Here is a 26,498-nt window from a genome sequence, read left to right as displayed (position 1 = left end):
TGATATTGAGGTTTTTTAGATTATTCAGAGCAACTATGACTTTGTTTTTTTGGAAATGCATATTGCATATTGAGTTTTTTAAAATGTTGTTTTTAACTACTTTGAGAAGCATTCCATTGTATTTAAGTGCCAGCATGAGTTTCAGAGGCAGATATTGCAAAACACTGGCACATTATTTAAAGCTTTTTGGGGCAAATTTGTGATTTTGTGGTGTACTGTATAAATAAACTGACCTGACATACTGTAAATCAGAAACTCTCTGCATGGCTCAATACCACTAGCTGTGAGTGAGAAAATATACATTGTATATATTTGGGTGAAGTGAATGTCAAATATTTTTAGCCATTCTAGCGGCATGGCTCTTGATGAGAGCAGGCACATGTCACTTCCCTGTTTACCCAAAAAGAAGAAAAAAACTTCCCCAAAGAGTAAAAGAAAATAAAAGAAGAGATCTGTGGCTTCAGGCCATTCGCAGAGAGGATGAAAATGGTAAACTGACTGTGGGACCCAGACAGCCAATACATGTATGACTGTGGCAAACACTCTATCACAGGTTAGTTAATGATATTAATGTCAACTGTTATAATATTAAAAGTCAAAGTAGTGAATGTTGATGCTGCATGGAAAGGGCAGTACATAGAACATACTGAAAAGCCAAGGAAATCCCAATTTAATGTTAGCCTGTAACAAAAGGGTTAAGTTAGCTAACAGCTAGCTTGCTAGCTCCGGCTGCAGCAAACTGGTTTTTCCCCTGGTTTGTTGAAACATAGGTACCAAGTAAAACGGGTTCACCTGCCTGTTCCCTGAAGTGATTTTATGTCATGATTATTGCCAAATTCGAAGTGTGTCTAAATGCTTTATTAATGCCATGATAATAAAACTAAAGGGAATTGAATCATCATTAAGAAATAAATTAAATTGTCTAGTACAAACTACTGCAGCAATACACATCATTCACTTGTGAGATATGATTAATTGTACAGTCCAGAATTAGAACTGGTGACTACTGAGAGAAGTATCAGCTATTTGGGAGGTCATAGTCCAAACATTCATTATGTGTTAAGGTATGTCAATTACTTTATGACTACACATTTGATGAGTGCATTTATCCAAAGCTGTATAAAGTTCTTTTGAAACAGTATCTGCATTTGGCTTACACTTACACCCTACTTGTTACAGGATTCCATGTGAATGACTGCAAGCATCTGGATTATGTCAAATCTATTTTCCACATCGGCGGCAATTGACAGAAGGCGCAGTAAAGTTATGGCGCTACAAAAATGCCAGGAAAAGAGAGGCTGGTGTTGATAATAAGGTCCTGCCAGCCAAAAGAAGGCAAACAAGGGCACCTACAGAAGCTTCTCCCACTGAGCCCACTGAAGCTTCACCCACTGAAGCTTCTCTCACTGAGCCCACTGAAGATGGGGCACTGAGATAAGGCCAGTTTCACACAGGGAGCAAGTTGCAATCGCCATAGAGGTAGCCAATCTCAGGAGAAAGACAGATGAGGCAAGAAGGGAGAGAGATGAGGCCAGAAGAGAATGAGATGCTGCACTGCCGAACTGGTCTAAGGACTGATTGTCTGTGAATGTTGTTGGAGGCCAGAACAGTGCATACAGGGCCATGACTGGGTTCACCTGGGCAGTGTTTGACTGTCTTCATCATCACCTTGTTCAGTTCATCAAGTCACCATGCAAGTTTTTTCAATTGTCTACCGAAGACCAGCTTTTCCTGCGTTTGCTCAAGCTACGCCAGAATCCATCAATTGCTTTGCTGAGCCAAATACTGGAGCAACGACAGTCTACCATCCGCAACATATTCCAACGTTGGCTGAATCTTCTGCATGCAAAGATCACCTTCCTCATTCACTGGCCTGACAGGGAGTGCATCACACAAACCATACCGCCAGTGATGAAGGCCAAATTTCCTCACCTCACATAAATTACTGATTGCTTTGAAATCAGAATTGAACAGCCAAAGGCCCTTAAAGCTGGATAAAGATGCCAAAAAAGATGTGATTTATGATTACTTGGTCATGTAGCTTTTTAACACTAACCATGTTTTGGTTTTTTTGTTTTTTCCCACAAGGGAAATCTTACTCCAGTTATAAGAAGTGGACTACAGTCAAATATTTTATTGCGTGTAGTCTTCTCATCATCTTCTTGTCCAAAGGCTGGGGTGGAAGACCACAAACATTAAAAGCAATAGGCCTACATCTGACGCATTACTTGTTTCAGATCTTGGCTGATTGGGGTTTTACCCTTAAAGACGACTTTGCCTTGCTTGGTGCAAGTTGAAGCTGACGTTGAAGAGCCCAGAATGAAATCAAAAGTTGGGATTCATATTGTCAGGTATATTTATTTGCTGCAAACTGGCAAACGATTTGATATATCAATTTGATGGCACATAAAATGATTAACAGTTTCACTGAAACTCCTACATTAAATTAATATTCAACAACACAGCATGAAGTATGACTGTAGCCATTTGTATAACAGTGCTATAACAAATACAGAGAACAAGGGTTTTATGCTTTTAAAAGATTTTAAAAAGGTGTATTTTACAGAACGCGTGATTAGTGTCCTGAAACGCAGATTCCACATCCTAGATGGGCCACTTCCTGTTGGCTTTGTGAAGTCCCTGTGGGATGAGATAGAGAACAGGGATGTAGCTACCACTGACAAGATAGTACATGCCTGTGCTGCCTTGATCAACATGTCAGGTACCATTGTGTTCAATAAAAACAGACAGGGGGATGTGTAGGTAAGTATAATCAGTTAATCAGTCACGCTTTCTTTTCTGTTTGAGTCATTGTAACTGAGTTCTGGCCATGGCAGCTCAAATGAACAACTGCCTACAATCTACTATAAATGTGACTTAAGCACAACACATATTACTCATGAATAGGAGCGGCCCAGAGTGAATCCCATCATAGTCAGTCTTGTGACAACTATTTGCTCCCTCATCTTCCAAAATCTACCTTACTGCACTGCTCTCCACCCTGCACTGACTGTGGACTCCATCTCAGTCTCCTGTGAATGTAAATAAATAGTTTGTGATGGATTCTGTTGTCATGAGCCTCATATCTAACAGCAAATGCCACATGAAACAGATATGAACTATAAATGCATTAACATATGACTGAGTAACATATGACATATGACTGCGATGCAGTTTTTGAATGCTGTATGTTCTCCCTGAAATTCCTGCTCTGTTTCTGGGACTACACCTCAGTCTCCTGAGATTGCAAAGAAATCATTGGCAATAAATTCTGTTGGCATACACCCCATACTTAACAGAAATTGTTGCATAAATAATAAATGATATGAGTAAATGTTAATTATTTTTGTATTTTTCATATGACTGTGATGCAGTGTTTTACATTTTGTGTATTTTACTTAAAGCTCTCCTGTTATGTGTTATGTGTGGACTCCACCTCAGTCTCCTGAAATTACAAATAAATCATTTGTGATTAATTCTGTTGGGTTTCACCATGTTTGTACGGCATATATTTCATTTATTACATGAGAGACAATGTATTTACAGTCTCTGAACAAAGTGTGTTGTACCTGAAGCTCCAGCTCTGTTTCTGGGACTGAGGTTCCCGCCAGCTGAGGGTAGATGTGCCTGGGCCAGAAATGGCTGATGGTTTCCGTTGCCTTACAAATGAAATCTCATCTTGTTGAACATTGAAAATGACCGTTTGCCAGGTGATGAAATCTGCATAGCCTGTTTCGCATACATACATCTGCAGCTGCACCTGTAAGATAAAGAGAGTACAGCATAGCCTCCTCCCACGACCACCCCAAACTTACAACTGCCACAAACACAGAAAATAAAATGAGATTCCTTGTGAAGAGTTATTTATTGTATTACCTGGGTGTAGAAGCTGTGGTTGACCCTCAGTCACAAAGTAACTGAGGGTCTTGTCTGTGATCAAGTGAAATATCACCCACTTCAAGGGACACTTTGTCTCAACCACTCCTTGCTCACAGCAATCACAAGATATGTATGCATCACAGCTTACACCAATGTAGGGCTTGTTTTTGCACACTCGGAAGCCTGCCCTTAGAATACTGAAGCTCTTGTGGGCTGTATATACCTCATTTGATATGGCGATTGAAGTTTTTGCTGTGCGTGTGTTTGTTAGGCCTGGGGCATACTTATAAGTTTCGATGGCCTCCCTTTCATGATCCCTACCCCAAACAATGCCTGGAGTTGTCAGCCGGTTTTGCAGAGACCCTTTCTGCACAATCTCTCTCAGCAGTGCTTTTGATGGCTTCTCAAGAGACGTGTGTTGTACCCAGTACGCGGATATGCCCATCACCCTTCCAACTCTTTGCTGGTGCCAAGATGAACATTCTGGTTTCTTCTTCTATTGCCTGTTCTTGGTGATCAGAAAACCCTAAGAGATTTTCAAACTATGGCTTTGGCCTGAAAGAGTCTGCATACTCTTAAAAGTGCTGAGACCAACGGGCAGTTCTCCAGTGGCAAACAACATTTCAAGGAACTGGTGTTGATATTCTTTTGACTTCGGAACTGCCCTCTACTTTTTTCTGACTCCCCTCTTTCTTATTGTCTTTCATCATGTCTGCCTCGACCTTTTTGGTACAGACTTTGTTCTAGGCAGGCAATGCTGGTTGGTGCCACACTTGTGTAGCCTAGGCAGACAGATGCCTCTAACTTAAAAAGGAGTACCCCAACATGGGAACAACTTTCTCCTAGCCTAGAATAAAATAGAATACAATTACTTAATTTTTCACCAAATAGGAAGAGCATTTCCTCTCTTCTGAAAAAATTTGATATGTAGCATTGTGATTAATACTGTTATTATTATGCAGACAGCTTACCCTGCCATGCAATCACATTGAGCCTTTTTAACCCCTCCCAAGTGTTCTGGGATTGATCGGTGACCGTCCACGATGGCTTGACCTGGGTCTTGAAAATTGTAATGTCAGCAGAGGGTTTGCGGTGCACATCCACCCAGCCACTGGTGAAGAACTTATGTGCTTCCAGGGATTTGTAGTTCTTCATTTGGCTTGCCGTGTAAATCCCTAGATGAGAGTATTACATTTGTTTTTTTAAGATAGGATAATGAATAAAACTGTTCAATGGGCATAGATGATGCATTTGCCAATGTGATGAACTGTTAGTTATATAGTATGTACTGTATTTAGTTCCAAAAAGCAAATGTTTTGCTAAATTCTCTCTCAAATTTGCGTTTTCTTTGTAGAAATGCTTGTGTGTGTGTGTATGTGTGTGTGTGTGTGCACGCATGCATGTGTAGGCCCACTGTATGTGACGGGGTGAAGATGGAATTATTAATGTCTACATTATAGCCTACCTTATAGTTGCAGGGCGCTAGTGAGCTTGCTAAACCCCTGTTAAGCATGTTAATGTTGGAGAGACTACCAAAACAACAAAATAAAGTGTCTTAACGACAGAAAAAGTGACCGATGTCATAAATACATTACCTGGAAATTAGGTAGTTGTAGGTCAGGATATGACACCTCCGACCAGTGGGTGGGGTTGCTTTAATGAAGGCAGACTGAAAGGACAGTCATCAATCCCTATTTCTTTCATTCTTTCTATAATACGATGCCAAACGTAGATTGGCAACAACATAATTGTTTGCCTGTTGGCTATAGGATTTGGGCCCCTAATAGCTAAAAAGCAATATGCTTTTCTTATTTGATTAGAGGGACTGTTTTCACCCAAAAAGGGGCAGGGGCATGATGCAAATTCAAAGTACCTAGATGTGCTGCTCATCTCTGAAGGCAATGTTGGTCTGTCTGTCGATTGGTTGGTCCACCACTTTGGTCCAGTCTAAAATATCTTAACAAATACTGGATGGATAGCTAGGAAATTTGGTACACAAATTCATGTCCCCCTCAGGATGAATTGTAAAATTGTATTTTGACTCAACAGATCAATATTTTTTTGTCCAGTACTTTGGTTTTTGACTAGCCTAAATATGCCTAAATACATACGAAATGAATAACATTCCCATCAGCCTCAGCTGTACTGTATGTGTTGCTAATTGGCAAATGTTAGCATGTTAACACACAAAACTATAATTGTGAACATGGTAAACATTATACTGGCTAAACATCAGCAATTTAGCATTGTCATTGTGAGCATGTTAGCATGCTGATGGTAGGTTATAGCTCAAAGCACCACTGTGCCTTAGTACAGCCTCACAGACTCACAAGCATGAATGTAGACTCCTAGTCAAGTGGCAGCAACAACATCTTGAGGCTGAAGCCAATGCAGAAGTACCTTAAAGTGCAATGTCACAGATGGCCACTAGATGCTGGCTCTCATTCAACGCTTCAACGTCTCTCTAGAAATGTTAAGTCAATAATTTTCTTCAACGACTCATTATGGTATCAATCTCTAAATTCAGGCCCTATAATAAGTGTGCTGGTGGTCATTTTGGAAATTATTGCTTCGTTAATAAGATTTGAAGATGTATAGTAGCTTTGATGTCTGCCATGGGCATTGATTAACAGCTGTGATTGACAGCTGGCTCACGTGCTGCTCTGCCCCGCCCTAGGGCTCACACTGACTTGGACTATTGTTGCAATATTCCTGTAACTTTAATGTTACTTGATTATGATACCTGCCCTGTTGGCACAATTTAGCTGAAGTAACTAACGTTAGCCCGGGTGTGCACTGTTCGGTGTTCCCAGGAAGCTAGCATTCGCTTGGGTCTGGGGTAGTGGGTCGTGTTCCCTGAGTGTGAAAGGCAACACCCTGCACCATAAGCTGCAACTCTGGGTTTCAAACATGCTCCAATGCAAACCAATGGGTTACATCCATCTTAACATACAGTCTATGCTCTTAGTCTTGTTCCGCTTCCAAACTCTAGAAGCTGTTACAGGAATTTCTCATCATCTCATCTCATCAACTCATATAGATTTGCCTTGTTGTCAATGAATACTCTGTAGATACACCACCGAATAACAAAATAACCAGAGCATGAAACATTCATCAGCAGTTGTTTTTGGTGGTGTTTAAGCATTTTATGGTGTATTTTTCCTTTAAACCATGAGCACCAAAAGCCAAAACCACCACCTTTAGTACTCCCATCGCCTCCCTCGGTCTCTGCCCTTCCCTCTCTCTGCACTTCCTATTCCAACAGGAATTTAATCTTTCAAGCCATCGTTGTTTTTCCTCTCCCCTATTTTTACTGCTGCTGCTGCTGCTGCTGCTGCTTGGAAGACCACAGACTGCCTCTGTATGCTGATGCCCCCCCTACCCCCACCCCCTCCTTCTCCCTCCTTTTCTGAGCCTGTCTCTCTCTTTCTGTATCTCTATTTGTCTAACTCTCTCGCGCTCACTGTCTCTCTCCCTGTCTCTCTTCCTCTGCTCTCTGTCCTCATCTCTCCCTCCTCCTCCTCCTCCTCCTCCTCACTTGTTCTCTTCTCTACTTCTTCACTCCTTCTCACCCCTCCTGCCCCCCCCCGACACATACTCCTTTCCTTTTTTTTCTCCCTCCTGCCTCCCTCCTGTCTGTCTATCTGCTGTTTCGTAGCTCTGCTGTACGTGCCACAGATTCAGATGGCAGTCAAATGGTAGACGGAGACAAACACGGAGACACATGCATGCAATTACATGCTCACACACACACACACGCAAATGCATATGCAGACCGGCAACTGCACGCATGGCCAGAGACACACACACACACACACACACACACACACACACACACAAATCTGCAAAGGCACACACACCTGCGTGCACATTCACTTTTACGAATACACACTGTAGTGTCATACGTTCAAGCATTTCAGTCACCTCCCTCAGTCAGTTTAGAAGGGAGGATATTACTCTTGGAGCACAAAGCTATCAGAAAACAGAATGCAGGAAATATTAATGAGAATGGAGACTTTTCTGAGAGATTAAAAATGAAGAAAGAGGGAATTGAGGAATAATTTGGGATATGGTGCAGTGAAGGGAGAACAGTATGAAAAGTAGACAACTTTTCAGGTGTCTGTGTGCATGTTGTCGTAAAAGTATATATGATACTATCCGTGCATTGACAGTTTTTGTGTTTGTTAGCGGGAGACAGCGACACCAAGAGAAAAAGAGAGGGTGGGAGGGTGGGGGGGAGTGGGGTAGGGGGGTGGCAGAGAGGGAGAAACAGAGAGGAAAGAGGTCAGTCTCAGCTTATGAAACATTTTCTACCCTAACCCGGCCTATTTCTGACAGGGCAGGACTGTGGACTTACAGTCAGACACACAAGTTCCCAAGGTTGATAGCAACATGCCTTTAGGGACTGACACATATAAACACACATGAGGAGAATTCACACACACATACTGTAAATCGTAACATGTAAGTTAATGGCCTTACACTGTATTTAGCTGTAGGGGCCTTTTTGAAACTGACAGCTCATCTGAGTTTGGGAAATCAAGAATACTACAAAAGAGTTCAACTCTTTGTTTATTTTCTCTGGAATTGCCACAGCATGTACTTTTTTTGTTTAAAGGAATAGTTCAACATTTTGGGATATAGGTTTATTCACTTTCTTTTCAAGAGTACGCGATAAGATCTCATGACTTTTTGTTAAGTATGAAGCTGGAGCTGGGAGGCAATTAGCTTAGCTTAGCATAAGGACTGGAAGCACGGGGAAACAGCTAGCCCGGCTCTCTCCAAAGGTAAAAAACCACTTCCACCAATACCTCTAAAGCTCGCTAATTAACACAGTGTATCTTGTTTATTTTAATCTGTACACAAACAGTAACAGTGTGACCGACAACTGAGTGTTACAATGCTTCTATACATACAGATGCAAAGTAGTCAGCAGTATGTGGCCTCTCATGAGACTGTAGTTCTGTGTGTCTTGTGTTGAACACGAAATTTACATACTCTGCTCTGATTGGACAGTTGTTTTCTGACACAGTCTCTATAATGAACCAACTATGTCAGCGATTTGTCTCCACGTGTCACCGTTCTTTTAACGGTTTCCTGTAGCTCATTAAATGCACATCGCAGAGAAACCCAAGACGGCGACCTTCAGCCTCTCCTCCGCTTTGTTTAAAGTAATTTCACGTAGCGGAGTGGAGTAGTAACTACACAGGTTTTCACAAGAATCAAAATGAGCGTGACCGGCTCTCGCTGGTTGTCGCTTACCCTGCGTCAGCGGACATTTGCATGAAGTTGAGCCTTTCTCAACTTTCCCCTGTAGTGTCGCTGGGCACTCTTTGAATCTCTCTGGCTCAGCAGAGAGCACCGGGCTGCGAAGCCAGGGCCAGGTCTTATTCACAATGAATAGCAGTCGTTGCTGTCTGTATGTGCAAATGGCCCTTTATCACCACAGTGAGGTTACCAGGCAACCAGCGGGGACACCATGTTACTCCCTCAAAAACCATAACTTGTTGTTTTTACATTGCTGTTTGTGTGTATTAAACTAACAAGATCTGCTTATTAGGAAATTTTGCAGGCGTTGGTGGGTTTTTTTTTTTTTACTATGTACAGAGCCAAGCTAGCTGTTTCCCCCTGCTTCCAGTCTTTATGCTAAGCTAAGCTAATTGCCTTCTTAGCTCCAGTGCTTAGTGCACAGACATGAGAACGGTATAAATGCTCTCATTTAACTCTGGGAAAGAAACCTAAATAAGCATATTTCCTAGAATGTTAAACAATTTCTCTAAAATACAAAATTTAAACTGCTATGTTTTATTGTTTGCTTTCCTACTCAACATCCACCGGATATGAAGACGTGGCAATGAAGATGAAGTCTGCAAGGTGACATGTATTTTTAGGGCTTATTTCCATCCACACCGGAACATATTCAGAAATTATGTTTAGTTTCATATTATATCTCCATGTTTTGTAATCATGTTTACATTGTGATATCGTATATTAATGCTGAGACTCGCTCCTTCAATGGCCTTGCTCATTGAATCAATGACCCTGAAGTATAATCTGGTCCAATAAGAGGACTTTGTGTGAATGCACTGATATATACAGGAAACACTTAGCACAACAAAATGATGATTTTTAAGAAATGTTTGTACAGACCAAATTTAGGATTTGTCTTTACTGTGCTGATTATTCCACTTGGACAGTTTTAAAAGATTTTTTCACATTCAACAAAACTGATGTTTTTGGCTCCTAAAAAGAGGAACATGTGCTCATTCACCAACCACTGACACCACAAGGAAAAATGTTACCTTGATCAAAGGCCCATACCTCATAAAATTGAGTTAATTTGTTAACATGCACCTTATATTCTTACTACTCTGAATAAACAACAGTTGTTTAGCTTTATGCTGTTTTTCTTTCCTTTTCACGTTTTCAAATCGATCGGTAGACTGTGTACACCCTTCAACCAGTCGGCTTTTGTCACAACTTCTGTTAAAATCATCTTGTTTCTATTCCAATTTTAAAACAAGTCCTTTCTATGCAGTCGGCTGTTATTTTAGTGTCCGACTGACAGCAAAACACAAAAATTAAAGGACAGGAATGTACATACCAACAATAATGTATTTCTCATAATCAGATAATATGGAGATTTTAACTTGTAATGTTTAATTTTGTGCATCAACCTAAGACTGGAGTTTCTCAGAAAACTGTGCTAAAAAGGAAATTCTTCTTGCATCACTCAAAAGTATTTCAAAATTTAGCTAAAAATAAAGCAGCGTTTTCTCTCACAGTGCCTGAATTTAATACCAAACCAGTCAAACAGTAAAGCAGGATGTATAAAATATTCAGCAGTTAAAATACAACATAAGACATTAGGGTTTTCACCCACACATAGAGGCAAGACTTTATTCAATACACCACAAAAGCATAAGTCATACATTTGGTATGGATTCAGCAATGCGGCAATTTTCTTTTTTTCTTCTGCTTTTGTGTGAAGAATTCACAACATAAAGTGCTCAGAGTCTTTTTATTTACATTTGACCTGAAAGCTCGCGACAGAAACATATGTTGACTTGGATGTCAAATTGGATCCAGATTGTGTGTCCTCTCGGAGACGTTTGAACAGTTACAAGACCTTTTTTTATGTTTTTATCAGAGACACAAACATGAGTGTGCGGTAGTATAATTGGCTGCACAGACAGTCTGCAGATGTTATTTTCTTTCAACTAGTAGAGTAATTTCAGATGCTGTTTTTCTGTCACCTTCTGAGATGGAGAATGGTGTGTTCTGCGTTCTTTTCTCAAGTGTCCAAGGAGATGTTGCCGTTTGCAGCCCTGAGACAGCTCTTTATATATTAATAACTGCTACTGCAAAACTGTGTTGATGATTTTTCATTCATTTCTGAATACATTGCGTTGTCATACAGTAGCTCAAGAGGCTTTACTCACTGAATTCCTAATTCAAATTTTTCTTTTAATAATATCCTCATGTTCCCCAAACGTATTATTTCAGCTTTTTTTCTGAAAAGTCATGTTTTTGTCTGCCAGTTTGGTCTGTTTGATGGTATTAACACTATAGTAGAATCTTTCACCAAGCCTTCCAGTGCTCTATCTTCTTCTATGGACATGTTTTTTTTTTTTTTTTTGCAACTGAGGCCTAGATTTACCATACTCAAACAGCTTTTTGCTCAACAAGCCTGCAGTATGTGTTTATAGAAGAATTGTTCACCATAGTGAACATGGTAAATCTAGGCCTTACCTGCAAAAAACATGTCCAGAGAAGAAGAGAAAGCATTGGAAGATTTGCTGAAAGATTCTACTATTGTGCTAAAACCATTAGACAAGAGGGGGATCTATAATAGTTCAGGATTATGACAAATACAAGGAAGAAATTATGAGACGAATCAGCAATGAGAAATTCTACAGAAAACTCAGTGGAGACCCTACATCAAGTTTACAGAAGGAGATTTTTGTGTATCTTGAGAATGCCCATCAGAATAAAATCATTTCTAAACAAAAATTTCAGTACCTGAAATGTACGTATCCTATACGCCCTGCCAGGGTAAGGGTTAGGGTTAGGTCCCAGTCGTTGCTGGGATTGGTTCACTACTAGAACCACTCTCAAACTTTGTAAATTATTTTGTCAAGCCATATGTGCAATCATTACCATCTTACATTAGAGTTCCTATAGACTTCATTTATAAGATATCAGAGATAAGGAATGTGAGTGAAGACTGTGTTTTGGTAACTCTTGATGTAGAGTGTTTACATGGGTAAAGATGGGGATGGGTATCATCATTAGTACACTACTTGGAAAAAAATTGTAAAACTAATGACAGTCCATCTAATGAATTTATTCTAAACTTGGCAGAATTTGTGTTAAGGTGCAACTATTTCATGGTTGTTCAATGGGCAGTACTGTAGCTCCGAGCTATGCCAATCTGTATGTTGGTATCTTTGAAGAAAAACTCATATATTTATTGTTAAAATATTCAAATGGTATTAATACATTGATGACATCTGTTGTCAGTTTGAAGGGGACACGGATGAATTACAAGAGTTTATAAGACTTCACAATGAAAAAGATCCCAATTTAAAGTTCACTATAGCATATGCTTTGGATAGAGTTCATTTCCTGGACATGTGGGTTGAGAAGAAGTCTGGTACACTATTTAATACTCTATATAGAAAAGATAAAGATCGAAACATCTTACTGCCTGCCAATATCTATCACCCCACACCTCTAAAACGAGGTCTACCAAGAAGTCAGGAGAAGTCAGTTCCTCAGACTCAGACTCACACCACAAGGGATTTCATTGACAAATCGGTAGATATGAAACAAAGGTTTTTAGAACAGGGTTATCCATGTGATTGTGTGGGGGAAGCCTATCATATGGCCTTGCAGAAATCAAGAGATGAATTGTTACAAAAGAATCCTCCACAGAAAAAGAAATACTCCATCATTTTTAGTACAACCTATACCCCCAAGTGCCATAGACTGGGCTCTATTATTAAAAAAAAAAACCATCAGCACATATTTATCAACAGATCCAGCAATGTCCATGGATTTGAATGAACCACTATTGATAGTCTATCTAAGAGGACGTAAACTCAGAGATAGCCTTGTACCTGCTAATGTAAAATCAGTGAAAAATAGTACACAGGCCTTGTTAAAACCTCTTCCAAATGGGTGCTACGAACGCAGAGGATGTGCTCAATGTAATAATATGGTCAAATGTAACGACTTTACTCATCCTCATACTCGGAAAAACTATTTTATCAATGATGTCATAACATGTTCCACTTCTCATGTAATTTATATGATTGAATGTCCTTGTGGGTTATGCTGGGAAGACATCGCGTTTATTAAAACAGAGAATGAGTGAACAAAAGAACTTCATAAGGAGAAATGATAGAGATTACCCAATAGAAGTACATTTCAATTACTTCAAACATGACGTCTCATCATTCAGGTTCCAGAGCACTGAAAAGGTGAATCTGCTAAAGAAATGTGGTAACCTTGATGAAATTCTTAATTGAAGAGAAGTATACTGGATATTTAATTTGCAAACTTTATCCCCCAAAGGACTGAACGATAAGATTCTGTGGCATGTCATGCTCTAAGAAGCTTTGGGATTAAATAGACCTATTCATGGTGCACTCAAGATACAAGTATTTCATATGATTGCACAACTTTGAACAACTTATGAAAGCTGCAAGGCCGATGTTTTTATTCATTAGATATGCTATTTCTGTAAATATTCTTGTAAATAAACAGATAATAGATAATATATGTGTCAAGGTGTCTTGTTCCTGTTTTTCTTTTCTTTTTCTTATGTGTGAGCTATAATGTGACAGATTGTGCATATGTCACTGTAAACTATTGAGGGACACTTGCACAGGAAAATAATTGTCCCATCCCTGTGCATACAGAATGGGCAGAGCAATACCTATTTAAAATCATTGTTGTAAGAACTGTTTACTTTTGATGAAGGTCCAGAGGGACTGAAATGTTAGTATGATCAATAAATTGTGATGCTGAGAAAGAGCAGTGTGCGGGACCTTCCTTTCTCAAGACTGAAGTGATGCTTTCCAACGCACCTGCATCTGACATAGTTAGATGTGCGAATATCTCCTTTGAAAAAAAATATTTTTATGCACTCAATCTTTAGGTTTTTTCAAAGAACCAGATATATTTTTTTTAACACAGTTCATATTTCGAAGAAATGATTCAACCACAAGAGCTTCATGTCTATTTCAACATAGACAATGTTATGTGAAACAACTGTACAGGACACCAGATATAACTCCTCCCACTTTGTAAATCTATAAACTTAAAGCTGCACTACTCTATATTTCATATAAACAATGGCTCAAGTGACTATTATTATACTGGTCTAGCTAATAGCTATAGTGATATTAGCTTATTGCAGATATATTGGTAACAGTGTATGTCAGCTGATAAGCAAGAAATTGTAGGACAGAAATACTGAACTAAGTTTGAGATAATGTAGAAACACTGCCACCGTTACATAGTTTGTCGAGCAGAGAGCACTAACAAGTTAATTATTTAACTGTAAAACGTCTTGCGTAATAAGTTTCTTGGGCGCAATTCTGCAATAGAAAAAACAAAAAAGAAACCTTCAGTCAACGAATCGTTATTGGATCTTTAAGCTTTTAAATATTGATATCAGTATCAGCCTCATCGGTCAGGTTATAATGTATAATGAGAAAGTGGTAGCTTGTTGTGATCTACAGAACGCTGTAGCATCTTTCATCTCGTTTTAGTTTTACGTCCTGCAACTAAAAGCCCCAAATATAATCCCAAGCAGATGTGTACATGGACAGCTGTGAACATCATGGACATGTAGTAGTCCTGTTAATACGACTTTCTCGAGTCCGCTTGGAGGACGCGTTCCACACATGTGCAGTAGACCAGCGTCTATTGATTGTAATTGGAGGTGGAGGCAGATGTCCGCACAGAGGCTATGTGTACAACCTCTGATGATGGAATTTATGTCACCCTAGTGGACCCTCACGGATGCGGAAAGTATAACACTGGCGTTACTGTCAACCTTGTTTCCAGATTTAACTGGCTGCAGGTCTAAAAACCATTGAATAATATCTCTGTAGACAGACAAGTTAGGTTTGTCATTACCTGGTGAACATAGAGCCAGTTATATTTCTTAGATGGTGATGACCAAAACAGAGATATAAAGAAAGAAAGGAGAGAGATATGTCCAGAAACAGTCAATTAATGCTATGTTAGTGCTATGTGCTAACACTAAAATTGCTGGATGTGTTTACAGGCAACTGCTTGCTAACACATTACCAGTCTTAACTTTAAGTATCTCAAACATGTGTGATGTTTGGCCTGTTGTGGATAAAAGTGCTGCTTTGACACCGTGTCCACACCGAAAGTGTTTCAACCGCGATTTTCAGCCGTCCATCTCACGCATGTGTCATGGAACAGATACGCTTCTATTTTTTTATCAATACAGCTGTCTACACAGGACAGGTACGGCTCACGTTATACTCTATACGTACGTAAATGCAACCCGAAAAATATTTTTAGGCTTCAAGTCTTTTTTTCTTCTGTTTTGCATGCGTAACTAGGGTGTAAACTAAAATTTAACAGTACAATAACTAGATTATTAATCAAAAAAGGCAAACAAATGTTTCTGGAGATTTTTTTTTCTCAAGCAGGCAGATCACCTGACAACTAACAAGGTACATCTAATAAAAACAAATGTTACTTTGGCTCACAAATAAAGTCAACCAAGGAAAACGGAGTTTTTGTCCAAAGCTATGTTTGCTGTTCACTGTTCAGATGCACATTATCATTACTTAGAAATACTTTTTCTGTCTATTTACAGAATTGTGAGTATTGATTTTGTTCTTTTATTTGGACCACAATGGATAGATCATTCATTGTGTACTTGATGATCAGTTATCAGAAGGGCAACACTGACGCTTCCAGGGTCAACAGGAAACATTCACATTATTAGAAATAGATAGAAATTGCAAAGGATAGAGCTTTGGTGGTTACAAACACGCAGAGCAGGTTTATGTTCTTCATTATTCCATCTCTCTGCTATTGTCCTGATGAAGAGGTTTGTCTGAAGGTTTGGATACATGTGTTGTTGACTGTCTCGCCCCTCGGCCAAAACTACAGGGCCTCCTCTCCCCCCTGCGCAGGGCCCCTCAACCTCTCTCTCTTTCTCTTATTCTCAGCCATTCACTCTATCCTCCCTGTCGATCTTCTGCTTTCTCTCCCTATCTGCTCGCTCTCCTTCTCTTTTCCTGCTTGTCTACACATACACACACACACAGACACACACACACACACACACACACACCCCTTCCATCCTTTTGCCTGTGCTCACTGCCCATATCTTTCTCCTTTCTCTCTTCACCCCCCCTTCCTCCCGTTCCCTCCCCTCCCCCTCCGACTTCCACCCCCCACACCCCCTCCCTCCCCGCCAACCCCCCATCCCTCTGAAACAGAATGTGTGTTCTGCCACACACACACACACACACACACACACAGAAATTGGTGCTTTACCTCCCTTAGGAGTTGTTCTTAACTCGCTGACTGAGGCACGCTGTGTGTGTGTATTTGTGTGCGTGTCTGTGTGTGTGAGTGCATGTGTATATGTGTGTGTGCGTGTGTGTGTGCGTGCACATGCGTGTTAATGTGGACCGTGCATCGGGGGTGGGGGTTAGCATGTTTTTGTGTGTCTGCGCTGCTGACTCCACACATGATCCCCATTAAAGGCTGGCGGGAGTAGACACACACACACACACACACATTAATACACACTACACATGCACATTTACATCCACACCCATACACACAAATTCATGCTCACACACACATACATATACACACACATTCTGATGGACACACACCCATGTAAGCACACGTGTACACACAGGTATACATACATCCACCACACACACACACACACAGTGGGGTTCTGTGGGGCCTGATCCCATTTCCCCCCTGAGGCTTTTCCATCGACAAGAAGCCGGTGTTGGAATCGCTTTCTGAACAAAATTTTGAGAATTTCATTTCATGAAAACAAAAAACAAAAACAAAACAGGTTCTCAAACATTAAAATTGACCCTGTTCCGGCCACTTAAACCTGCTTTTCTAGAGCCGTGGCAAATCTGAGATCGGGGGTGGGGTGATGTCATCACCGTGTAAAACCTAACATCATTCCTAGGCAACCACAAGTGTCCTAGGAAACCAGATGTGCCATGAGCGAGGAGGAGGCTTTTGAGTTTTGAGGCTCGGTTTACTAAGAATGATAGAATTAATAATAAAAACATCATTCATCAGTCAGCTGAAGAGGCCTATGCTTTACTGGGAATAAAATCAGTGAGAATACAGGAAGGTTGAAAAGTTTGCAAGCTAAAAGTGTGCACCAAAGTGTGGATGTGATGAACAAATCAGGATTCTCAGAAAAGTCCACTAGTGTGGGTGAATTTCTATTTGTTCAATCCTGTGGTTAGATCTACTAAAGCATCAGATAAAGTGAGTACCGCCATGTTTGAGATAAAGTTGCCATTAACTACAGTATCTAAGATTAATGTTTTGCATTGCTGGAACATGTTTATTTAAGTTACAATACAACGACTCAATTTGGGTCCCAAAAATCCTGTCCTTGATTGCACTTGAGTGGTCAACATGTGATATGAATGGTCATGGTTTGGGTGCGGGTCGGATCAAGGGTCTGTCCAATCAGGTTCTTTGTGGGTGTAACAATGTACCAACTCTGCTGTGGACAAAAATGATGCCATATCAGATTGCATGTGGGAAATGTTTTTCTGGCCACAATGATTGCTCCAATTTTGATTGTGTACGTAGGCTGCGTGTAATGGTTGTAACTCTATGCTTACTCCTGAGGAATTTATATATCTCAGTTCCTCAGCAACAACTGGACTTTTCCCAATCTGTTGTTCTGGCACTTTTCACAACTGAAGGTGCTTTCTCTCTGTACAAGTTGGCTGCAGCTAGCAGCTAAGTGGCTATAACTGACAAAATGTAAGTGAAGAAGATAACATCAAGGCTGCATGTAAGATCTAAGCAGAGATATGATTAAATCTTTTAAAACCACGCTGCACTTATTACTCTCAATTCTAAAATAATTTGATCTACAGCCTTGGGAAAAGCAACACAATACAAAATGTTATAATCTAATTTATTTGCCAGTAACACAGTAGTAAAATTGACTATTGTTTAATATGAAGTCATTACATTACAGTGCTGGTTAAAATGCTTTTATTTGCATCACAAATAAAATCTCAACAAAATTATCCCATCACACAGTGAATAAAATCCTGTGTCAATATCTATCAAGGAACCTCATTTTGTCCCCTTTGCAGAAACACTCTCATTGTTTTGAATTCATGTAAAGATAATAAAAAGGCCATAAAATGTAAGTTATGTCCAGGTTGGAATCAGCTGTCTAACACAGCAAACTCGACATACAATCACCGAATCAGAAAACATGACATCCCATTATGGATAATGATGAAAATGCCCTAACACTTGCTAAGCTAAGCGAATCAATTTCTGATCGGATGTGCAACAAGAAATAAAAGTAGACATTAAGAGACTTGTGGCATGCTGTGTCATGGAGAACTACGGCCCTTGTCAGCGGAATCACTGTCTTATGTTATCCTCACCATGCATTTAAGTTACTTCTTGTCCTCTTCAAAGCCAGTCATACCTTAATAGTAAGTTACACTACAAGATATTTCATGTGTATACTTTCCTTATTGCTTGATGAGCAAAGTCATCTCATTACAATATAAAGGACAGTAGCAGCTTATAAATCAGTGACTTCAAATAGTAACTGAGAAACTTCACACGTCAATGCTGATTCATACAGAACTTCTGTTTTGTGTGGATCAGCACATCTAGAGCATCCTGTTACGTACTTCTACATACTCAACTTGAGTCTAAGGTTGATCTTTATATCATCATCATATTTTAACAAGTTTGAAAGTTCAGTGTGAAAACTAAAGAGCCCCTGAAGTCAGAAAATATCATATATTTATCTTGTGTGCACAAGTTGATATCTTTTGATGTGTTGATATATTATCCTGTTCGCACAAGATGCTGTGCGAACAAGATAATAACTTGTGCACACAAGATTTAAAAACATAATCTTTCAGGACTTTGAAAGTGAAGATTTGACACATCCAACAGAATAAAAAATTGCTGGTCCTGGATATTACAATGGTTTATATTTTAACATGTATAACAATATTTTAACCCAACTAGAGCATGTTGGTAAACACTGACAGACACATTACAGACAATGTCAAATAAATTCACAATATAGAGCGGTATAGTATGCAGATTTAGCTTTTCATTGAAATGACACATTTATATTCATAAAGAAACAATGAACACAAAAAATGCATTAGTGTCTAAAACAAATTCAGTGGTTGAACAAAGTACACAGTCTTGGCAGGCAGGTAGAGCGCATCGCCTACTGTATGCCAGAGACGTTGTTATCTTGTTGGCTGACAGTCAAACTACTGTTTGACTGTCATTACTTCCTTAAACATTAATTTTATAGCATCTCTGCATCATTGGGTTGTATACAGTGGACAGTAAAAAGGAAAGAGGGAGGGACGGAGACAGAGCAAATAATGTGATTTCAGAAGCCAGATCCACACCCAAAGCATTATGGCTACAGAGTATGTGACTTCTTTTGTACGCTGTTATCGTCATTACTTTTGAAAAACCGAGTGATGCTCACTTAATAAAACAATGGCTATCCTTCTGACCCAACATGTGCGGAAGTGAAAAAAAGCTGGATCATTTAATTTGTTTCATTGGTTCCAAGCCTCATAAATCCTAAGAAGATTATAGAGGTTATGAAGATCATGTGGGGTCATAAAAATGAAAACAACCACTGAATTCACCACAATATATTGCTTAACACAAATAAATGTCTTCCAAAATATGATATATTATATTTAGGAAAAGCAACACTTAATCCTCAAAATGGAAAAATAAATAATGGTTCTTATGGGTCTGCCTCCCTCCCCACCAACAATGGAGCTCCACAAGGTTGTTTTCTCTCCCCATATCTGTACTCTCTGTACACCAGTGACTGCCAGTCCTCCATCAAGCTGGTCAAGTTTGCTGATGACACCACGGTCCTCGGCCTCATCAAAGACACTGATGAGGTGGCCTACAGGAAAACTGTAGTGGTGGAGTCCGTGAAGTTTCTGGGTACCACAATCACCAGCGACTGGAAATGGGAGACACACTCATCTAATGTCATCAAGCGAGCTCACCAGAGGATGTTCTTCCTCAGACTGCTGCGGAGGATGAACATCTCCTCCACACCCAGTTCTACAGAGCCACCATCGAAAGTGTCATCACCTCCTTCATCTCTGTGTGGTACCCTGCATCTTCCGCCCATACCAGACTCAGACTGGAACACATCATGCGAGCAGCTAGGCGGCTCACAGGCCAGGAACAGGTTCCCTGTGGGTGCTCTGCACGATGCCAGAGCCAGGAAGTGGGCCAGCAGGATAGTGGTGGATCCATCACACACCCGGGTCACTGCCTCATTAGAAAACTTCCATCCGGCTGCAGGTTCTGCTCCATCAAGACCAGGAACACCAGACACCTGAACAGTTTTTTTCCTCAGTCCTCAACAACCCATTCTAGCTCCCACCTCATCCCCCGCCTGCCCACCAAGCACTGTCACCAAGCCCCCCCCCCTCCCCCACAAACACACACATCATGCACTTTCACACACACACACACTGTATGGGATGCTACAACCCCTAGTATGGGCCAAACCATCCAGCCAGGATTGTGCAATATGTTGCATAATGTAGCATGCATTATTACTTCACTGTATATATATATATATATATATATATATATATATATATATATATATATATATATATTCTTATTTATGTTTTTTTTATTGTATTATGTTTCTACTTCTACTCTCTTTTTTACTTAGTGTGCTCTTCTGTCTTATTCTGCTATTTTCTTGTTTCACTGTGCTTTATCACCAAGTTCAGTTCCTGTGTACATTGTACATTTTGGTGAATAAAGCGATTCTGATTTAGATTATTCTGGTGCACCATATATTGAATGATAACCTCCTCATATGTATGTTTTTTTTAAATCAAATCAGAAGAATTGGGAGTAAAACTTTTTACTCTTTAAGACATTACAGCCAGACTGAACCGTAATGGTTAACATATAGTTATATACCAATGTATTTTTGGATTATGAGACATCAGAATCAGAAATGGAATCAGTATCAGAATCAGAGTTGGAGCAACTGGAGCACAGAAATATATTGACCTGGTTAATTGGTGCTGACGCACTGTAAAAAGTATGGGAGTGACACGCTGGGTCCTGGGGAAACCATAACAGGAGCTCACATATTATAGCGTAGATAAGACAGGCTGCATGACGGCAGACTAAACATAAACACTGCAGGTATACATTCAGAGCTGAGGGATCTTTCCACTGCAGCAGCACGGCAAAGTTGGTAACAGCTGATGTTCAAAGTGGAGCTGGGCTGACACTCAGCAAAGGAATCAAGACAGATGGAGGAAAAATACAACCACGCTGATCTGCAGTCTGAATAGCTTTTTACCTGTCTCACTACTAATATGTGCAGAATACAGATTTTCCATATACTGTACAGTATTACTCATATACGCAACAGTAGCAGCAAAAACAAAGGCAGCATGAGAGATAATCAGTCTTAAGTCCTCATCTAAACTACACCCAGTCTGTCCAATGCCTGCTGGCCCTGGGGATTGTGCTGGAGTTTTAATCCACTTAAAAGCAGAGGACCTCTGCTGCTGTTTCCAAGGGGCTTGACCCACGTTGCGTGTGCACACACACACACACACACACATACACATGCACAAAAACAATTGTGATTACACGCATGCAGCACAAATTCAGTCACTCATCATAAACACACATTTCTTTTCACACATACAGTACAAAGATAAATGCAGTGGATGCAAGCCCTCCGTTATGTACAAATTAAAAAGGTATCCTGGCCTTCTGAGATGTATTGATGATTAAATATATGATAACCATGTTTGAATTGTATACCTATACAACAGGACTAGAATGAAATCCATAGTTTAAACCTATATACTGTAGCAGGCTGATGGATTGCCAAGGCTCAACGTAACGCTGGCTGGATTTATTGAAGAGGGGTCAAAAGTCATTCAACCATTGTTCAACTCCACTTTCCACTGTAGGTCTGCTACATGTGTATGTGTGTACGTGTGTATGTGTGCGTGTGAGCGAGCAAGCGAGCAAGAGAGATCTAAGTTCTCAACCTTAAATATCACAAGAATTTCAAGAGGAATTTGCTCCACTTATTCTCTCCGCTGCACAACTGCAAAACATAAACAACACACATGACATTGTTCACATTTAATATGTTGAAAACCTACTGTGATTTTTAAAAAAAATCAGCAACAGAAAAATATTTTTACTCATATTTAAATGGTTTATTTTGTGCTGCGGACACATTGTCATACTTTTTTTTCTCTTCTTGCACCAACGTTTGTCGTTATCTAATTTGAAATGTACTAATTCCTTATTCTTGCGGAGGGAGGGCGGACCACTGACTTGAACAGCTGCTTCATGACCCAAAAAACTGTCAGTCTTTCCCTGGAATAAATTGTGGAATATACCATCTTTGGGTACAGGGGGGAGCTGGAAGCGTCCATTTTCATGTAGGCGGGCGGCGCGTGCGAGCGCGCACCCTTCAGCGGCACCACAAATTGTATTAAAGCATTATAACCTTAAATTTGTTAATTGTGGCTTGTTTTAAGTGTCAAAAATAGTGCACACAAGGAATAGTTTGAAGTCTGCATCCCCTGTGTTTCAGCGCCGTGTTTCTAGAGGACCCATAGTAGAATCAATTCAGCGAGAGGGGAGCTTGAAACCGTCCACTCATGCTTTCCTCCGAGTCTGAGAGAAACACAGTTGAAGTGAACACACAGACCAGTCGGCCGCACTACATGCTCACAACAGGCAGGCTCCCATCACTAACGAAAAACAACAGCAGTCCCTCTGCATATAATCACAAAAACAATTCTCAGAAAAGTGTATGTCACAGCAGGAATGACAGGAATTTCATAGTGACAGTATATCATGCTGCATGAACTCTGGTACCACTGACAAACTGGTAATCCCTACAGGAATAGCAGTCATATTAAAATATACTTTTAGAAAAATGTTTATTTCTTAGTTTGATATGAAATGGGTTATTATGAGTCATTTAGTTCTAGGATTCATATTATTTTGCTGTTTACAGATGTTATAAATGCAGATGTTACTTTAAGCATCATCAGATGACATTTCTCTTAAAGGACGGGTCCACAATTTTTCAAGTCTGTCTTAAAAATGTCAGTCAGGTACCCAAATGAGCACTGAAAGAGGTTTTCCTCGCTGTAATCATTCATCCTGTTCATACTGGCTATTAAAAGATCCCCTTTCAAATGTGCTTTCAATGTAAGTGATGTGGAGCCAAAATTCAGTGTGTTTCTACACAGTTATTTTGTGCAAAAATGCATTTAAAAGTTTATCTGAAGCTTATATGAAGCTTCAGCAGTCTGTATTAGTCATATGAAGTGGATATCTGCCACATTTACAGGCTTTTTAGCATAAATTTCCCTCTTTGTGTTTCCTCAGACAGTGTTTCCCTGTTGAGCTGTGGTGGAAGTATAGTAACACGAAGAAGGACTCTGGCACTAAAAAGACTTTAATGTTGAAAGATATCTATTTGATTTGACTCATTTGGACGGCTGAAGCTTTATATTGGCTTCAGATAAACTTTTAAATCCACTTTTGCACAGAAAGAGTCTTGTGGATTTTGGCTCACGTCACTTACATTGTAAGTGCATTATGAAGGGATCTTCTAATGGCCAGTTTGAACAGGAAGAATGATTATGGAGAGAAAAACCTCTTTCAGTGTTCATTTAGGCACCTGACTATTGTGTAAAGATAGACTTGGAAAATTGTGAACCCATCCTTTAATGTGATGCTCAAGATCAGGGTAGTGAGTTACATGCTTGTATACCCGTGTGTATTTGCGTTGGCCACATAGGCTCCATATTGAAAGGAAAATTCTTGCTTTTTACCTCATCATATAAACAGACAAATATATAAAAATGCATATAAATATATAAACAAATAAATAAATAAATCTGGCTTAATGACAGCCTGCACATTTAGAGGAACAAACAGTGTCACAAAAGTGTTTGCCATGTAGCCTTAAATGGTGTTTATAAAACTTATGCAGTGGTACATGGGCTTAGTATATGTGCACATAAGCCCAGCTTCCCTCTCATTTCGCTCACAAGCATTCATGACAGCACCAGTCTTTTTTCAGCTGCTCTCCACAGAGAAACCCCTCTGCATCAGCTGGACAGCATGCCTTGCTCAAGGGTATCTGTTGACAGATAAAAGGGGGGCAGGATGCTCTTGCACTCAGTATGTTAGGCTGACACTGTTGTACATGTTGGTATCATTGTTGAAGTTGCTTCACCTTGAGGTGAAAACTCACAAGCAAGGCATTTGACCTACAACTGCTGGGTGCTGTGCATCCGAGTATTCCTCTGATTTGAGCAAAACTACAGCATATGACTGGAAAAGTGTTGTTGAGTCCAACATTTCCTGGAGAAAGAAAAATGGAAAATGTGCTGAGTTTCACGTGTTGCATGGCCACGGAGCAGAGGAGATTAGAGAAAGCAGCCTGAACTTTCAACCACCATCATGCTGCAACACCTGCTGCAGGCCTGTAGTTGATCAGCTGATGAACGTTAAGTATGTTACATCACGAGAGTTTCATCACGGCAGTTTACATGAATCTTTGTCAGATGACAACACGAGTACAGTATGAGCATGCTCGTACAGTACACACGTATTCCTTGTGCGCATATGCAACTGCATGCATGTAATACACACTCGGACGTATTTGTGCGCGCCGCGTTGAGGGGTGTGTTTCCACGCCACCAGCTCACTCACCAATGTCACCTTCATGGGTGGCTCCATCGTAGGAGCATCCTTCAGAATGTAACAGATTAGCTTTGCAGGCAGGGATGTTGATGAGGTCATCACTTCCCAAGGTCACACCTACACACATCTAGCTATAGGCCCACTGGCGTTAAAGCCCCCCACCTCTTCAGATCCTATAGAGGCTCGATTCTACCTCCTGCTGGCGTGCAGATCTGAATAAGGCCGAATAAGCCATACCCAACACGATAAGCCTTATTGTAATACTCAGTGATAGAACAGACTGCTTCGACCCCTTCAGGCTTCCTTCACCCTGCATGCAGACTTGAAAAATGCTGGATAGTTCTGTGTTACAACATACTGTACATCACTTATAGTTTTTTAAAAGCTCCTATAGAGTTTTAATCCCAGCAAGCAGCATAGTTGCAGGCTCAGCTCTGTTACGCAATGATTGATGATCAGATCAGTTCTTTTAGTTTCTGTCACTTCTAGCAGTTATTACATTTGAATATGACTAGCTGGACACTAACTGTGCACAAAATGTCAAGAAATAAAGTATGCAAGAGGAACACTTGCTGACTCCAATATTCAAACATCTTCAGACCTCATTTTTTTTGTCCTCTCCTGACTGTTTGTGTAACTGAACAGAACTTGATGAGTACATCAAAATTCTGACTTTGAATATAAGTAAAAGTCACTGTTTGCCAATCATTATTTTAAAGATCCCCTCCAGACATTTATAATATAAAAATACTCAGCTTGGAATAACAATATGTGTCTGATATGGTTTTTCTACAAAAAAAAGTCTCATTATCTCATTAAAATCCTTAAAATTACATTAAAATACTCCACCTTCTTGCTCATTGAAAAATCCATAATCGATGAATACCAGTACGCAAATATAGGTCATTTCAAAAGTTTAACTGCTGGATACAAGATGCCTCGTACTTCACTGAAACGTCCATTCTTTTTGTTTGTGCACTGGAGACATCAAGTCTCCACATCACACTTGTGTAAGTTGAATACTGGACCATGATTAGCTTCCAAACTAGTTGTGATGTCACAAACTACGTTTGTAAGCCCACCCCTTAAAGTCTCCCTCCACTCAAAGTTGGATGTTGTTCCTAGAGTTGGATGTTTGAGCTTCACTGTGCAGAATGATGTATAAATGATGACCTGTGATCACTGAAAATCTGAGTTAAGGGGTGGGTCTATAAATAGGATTTGTGACATCACAACTAGTGTGGAGGCCAATCGTGGTGTGATATGCAACTTACACAAGTGATGTGGAAACTTGAAGCCTCCAGCACAAACACTAAGAATGGACCTTTCTGTGACGTAGGAGACATCTTCCCGCAGTTAAACTTGTGAAATGAAATATATTTGCATATTCATAGATTCTGGAATTTGTAATGAGGGAGAAGAAGATGTAATTTTAAGGATTTTAACTTGGAAATTACACTTTTTTGTGGAAAAACCATATCAGACCACACATTATTGTTCCAAGCAGAGTATTTTTATGTCTTAATACATGTCCAGAGGGGATCTTTAAACTCAGATTTAAGGTGAACACAGTG

General features: G+C 40.0%; 1 protein-coding gene across 4 annotated transcripts; it reads right to left on the bottom strand.

Annotated features, from left to right (window-relative positions):
* Nucleotides 1-1,213: 1,213 nt before the first annotated feature.
* LOC121881113 lies at nt 1,214-6,057 on the bottom strand. 4 transcript variants are annotated; one of them, XM_042388759.1, is made up of 5 exons: nt 4,851-6,057; nt 3,877-4,726; nt 3,747-3,760; nt 3,570-3,659; nt 1,215-3,032 (listed from the first exon to the last, which is right to left on the bottom strand). In XM_042388759.1, exons 2-5 carry the CDS (start codon nt 4,322-4,324, stop codon nt 2,982-2,984), a joined length of 603 nt encoding a protein of 200 aa, XP_042244693.1. In that variant the 5' UTR covers nt 4,325-4,726; nt 4,851-6,057; the 3' UTR covers nt 1,215-2,981. The 4 variants fall into 4 exon arrangements, 3 of the variants coding, with proteins under 3 accessions (XP_042244693.1, XP_042244691.1, XP_042244694.1); XR_006091702.1 differs by having other exon boundaries at nt 1,214-2,640; nt 2,981-3,032; nt 3,570-3,760; nt 3,877-6,057; XM_042388757.1 differs by having other exon boundaries at nt 3,877-6,057.
* Between the last annotated feature and the right edge of the window lie 20,441 nt (nt 6,058-26,498).

This window comes from Thunnus maccoyii, chromosome 16 (genome assembly GCF_910596095.1).
Source record: "Thunnus maccoyii chromosome 16, fThuMac1.1, whole genome shotgun sequence".
In the NCBI taxonomy this organism is placed as follows: domain Eukaryota; kingdom Metazoa; phylum Chordata; class Actinopteri; order Scombriformes; family Scombridae; genus Thunnus; species Thunnus maccoyii.
Note: the sequence above shows the minus strand (reverse complement) of the source record. Positions and strands in the feature narration are given on the sequence as shown.

Bases quoted from the DNA above. Each gene is read 5' to 3' on its own strand.
- LOC121881113 (XM_042388757.1), bottom strand. From the start codon at position 4,324: ATGGGCATATCCGCGTACTGGGTACAACACACGTCTCTTGAGAAGCCA. The intron at 3,033-3,569 runs GTACAACACACT...TTACATTCACAG, and splicing joins AAACAGAGCTGGAGCTTCAG to GAGACTGAGATGGAGTCCAC.